General features: G+C 37.7%; 1 protein-coding gene across 1 annotated transcript; it reads right to left on the bottom strand.

Moving 5' to 3' along the window:
- Positions 1-1,640: 1,640 nt before the first annotated feature.
- On the bottom strand, positions 1,641-3,108 carry LOC107047525 (protein TIS11-like; the record flags this gene model as incomplete). The annotated part of the gene is made up of 1 exon (XM_015270300.1): positions 1,641-3,108. A coding segment is annotated over one exon (987 nt), but the record flags the coding sequence as incomplete, so codon positions are not given.
- Between the last annotated feature and the right edge of the window lie 347 nt (positions 3,109-3,455).

Raw genomic sequence — 3,455 nt, 5'->3', positions numbered from 1 at the left:
AAATTGTGGCTGGTGACAGCCCTAAATTGAAATCATTCATATTTATGTATTTTCATGAACAAAAAATTGACGGGAGATGGAGCCTTTTCAATCAATTATCGATGGATTTATTTTCTCATGTGAAAAATCATCCAAAGACATGACGTGCGGAGTAGAAAACAAGTGGGATACAATTAGACGTTAGATAATAGGAAAAAAAAATTGTTACAATTAATTAATCGTAATTGTTAATTGATAATTAGTGGTGTTAATAGACGGCGATTAAATTGACTTTGCCATTTTGCTCTTCACTATTCAAAAAAAATTATAATAATAATAATGAGAGATGAAATCGCTAATTGGCGGTGGTTTACTCCTTTCGTTATTGAAAATTGAAAATAATTGGAAGAAATCGAGACAACTGAATCACAAATAAATCACATCACATGGCTTATACTTTCCCTTGAATAATAATTATGGAAAAAAAAACGAGATGATTCACTACTGAGAAGTAATGGAGAAAAAAAAATCTAAGAAAACAAAATAAGAAATTATAGTTAATTGCAACGCAGGAGTCTCGATAAATATATATATTCCCCCATTTTTATCTGAAATAATTCTCCCTTAATTCATCTATCGCAGGATAGTACACAGTATTAGTTAATTAATAATAAAAAATAAACTAAATCTATAATAACATTTCTCAAATTATAAATTAAACGAAAAAAACTTTCATTGTTTCTCCTCAAATCGTAGGAAATATATTTACAAAATGTATTTTCATAGTATGTTTCAATTATTATTTTTGTGTTTTTTTTTCTCAATGTCTCATGTACCACGTCGTGCATTTATTACGGAGAATAATTATTGAAATCAAAGATGACGTGATTAATGAGAATCAAGAGAAATATGAGCAGCGGGCCGAGCCCTATCACCTCCGCCGTTCTCTTCCTCTCAATCTCCAAAAAAAAGAAAATGCTTGAAAATTTTTCTTTAAAAAAAAAACAAACTGCTCGTGAATTTTCAACAAATAAATTTTTCAATTCTGCTCTTAAGTGAATTATTAATAATAGAATGTCTGTTAATCGTAAATATTTCTATTGCAAATAGTTACATATCACATTTTTGTTTTTTTTTCCCCCATTTTCCATTAAATTCATCATTGTTAAACTAAAGGGAAAGAACAACGAGAAAAAGTGATATTTCAATGAGTTTTGAAATTTCCTTTGCTCTTCGTTTTTTCACTTGAAACCCAAACGTTCCCTCGAATGTGCGTTACTGATTTTTAAAAAGCTCAATTTGTCAACAAATGGAAAAGTGAAGCCTTAAAAGAGCCGAGAAAAAAATCATCAAATGAAGTAACTTCCGAGTTAATTCTCGTCTTTTTAAAAATCCATCGCGTCCATTCTGCCTCGTTCTCATAATTTTAATCACATTCATTCTCACTAAGCAAAAAAAAAATATTAATAAACCATTGGAAGACAGTTAAAGTTACTAAATTAGCCGGTAAAATCTACCCTAGACTCTAAACCTCAGTAATGATTACTCTCGCTCACAATTATCGCACACGTCATCACCCAATCTTTGATAATAAATCATCGACAGCTCGACAACTCCATCATTATCACTTTGAAATATTAAAGAAATGAAGGAAAGAAAAACTGAGATATTTTCAAATAGCTCGTGGGAAGACGAGTAAATCCGGTAATCGTCTTCCCAATTTATTTTGGAATATTGCAACGTCTCACCTGCTCGTGATTGTCGCTGAATCACGAAAAAAAAAATAATGTAAATAATAATTCTAAAACTACCGGGTCACACTGTCTTTACAAAAAATCAAACGATGAACGATGATAAATCGTTGACGAATGCATTCACCAGCGAAATTGCAAAAGCCAAACTCGTAAATCTCAAATTATCTCCGGAACGAGTCGCCGTACGTAAAAAAGTGTCAGGACCTTTTTCACCGGAAATTTCCTGATCTACAAAAAAGTTCTTAACAGATTTTTCGCTGCGACCACTCGTTCTCGAGATAAAAGCACAATAATCTCCGGTGTTGTGCAGCTTCGCTGTTGAATCCTTCAAGAATCAAGAGCAATGAAGAAAGGGTGTCAACCTTGAAATTCTCCGTCAAACAGACCTCTAGATCTTGAGACCCTCGAAGTCCCCGATGACACTGCTGATCCTGTTGAAGACAGGAAGCCTAGACTCAGCATTGGGTGACAATGGAGACGGTGTTCTCGGTGCAAGATCATCAGATATTGGGCTGTTGCCACTCGGTGGGCTCGGTGTGTGCCTCGTCTGGAGTAATCCAAAGTCCTGGCCAAAGCTGAAGGCTGTAGTTGGTGCTGATGAGCAATCATCGCTGAAGAAACTAGCCATTGAATTTGTCGGCGATTGACTGAGACTTGAGGATGGCGACACTGAGTCAGCTGTACTGCCAAGTGAGAATGTTGGGCTCAGATTCAATGGTTTGGGTCTTGCTGCGCCGATAACCGAATTGTGATGAACATTGTGGAGATTGTGAGACTGTGGTGTTGTCAGGCTCAACGATGTTGTTCTGAGTAGCGGTGGATTTGTAAATGTCTGGTGTGTGCCTATGCTCAGAGAGTTTGCCCTTATCAGGGGTGGAGGATTGCTCATCACCTGCGGAGCTGTGATCTGCTCCAGCAGGGATATATTCATATTGATGCTTGCTGCTGCTGCACTTGCACTCAGAAGTGGACTCAGACCCATTATATTTGGCTGTGTACTGCCCAACTGTGCGCTCACCTTCTGATTGTGCATCCTCGCTTCCTCAAAGTTGTGGATAAAGTGACAGCGTGGACCGTATGGGCAGAAGCCTATTGTGTGAAATGTGCGACACAATTCGGTCTTGTACTTTGGATGACGTGCCAAATTACGCAGTTCACTGTAACCATGAGCAAATTGACACTTGTCACCGTATTTACAGGCACCGGACTCCTCGAATGGACGACAGAGCTCTGTCTTGTAGCGAGATGTTGGCTCACTAACGCTGCGATCGAGTTTACGATGTTGCTCGATGAGGGTCACCAGGGAGGTGTAGCTACGACGGAGGGGAGTGTGACCAGCATGGTTGGACTCCTTTGGTTTCGATTGTCCAGTGTTCTGAAAGCAGAAAAAAACAGCGGGGATTCATGAGTTTGTCGGTTAGATTCGAAGGTTTGGGGGTCTTTTCAGAGAGGAGGCTGAGTTCATTTCAGTTTGTCATGAGTTCTTGATGAAATTCTGTTTTCATCGAGAAAGATTATCTTTCTCTTTATGATTCGGCCTTTACACGAATTAGATTAATCAACTGCAGTTGCATTTCTTTGACTGTTTCGAGGGACTTGTGGTTGAGAAACATTGAACATCATACTCATGTGAAAGGTGCTGCGCTCGACGCATTTTCATTTTCTCACACGCTATCATTCTTCGTCAATTTCTCATTAAATATACATTTTAATTAATATTTT

This window comes from Diachasma alloeum, unplaced genomic scaffold (assembly GCF_001412515.2).
Source record: "Diachasma alloeum isolate Michigan unplaced genomic scaffold, Dall2.0 Dall_scaffold_64454, whole genome shotgun sequence".
NCBI lineage: Eukaryota > Metazoa > Arthropoda > Insecta > Hymenoptera > Braconidae > Diachasma > Diachasma alloeum.
The sequence above is the reverse complement of the archived record's forward strand: the minus strand, read 5'-3'. Positions and strand labels throughout refer to the sequence as shown.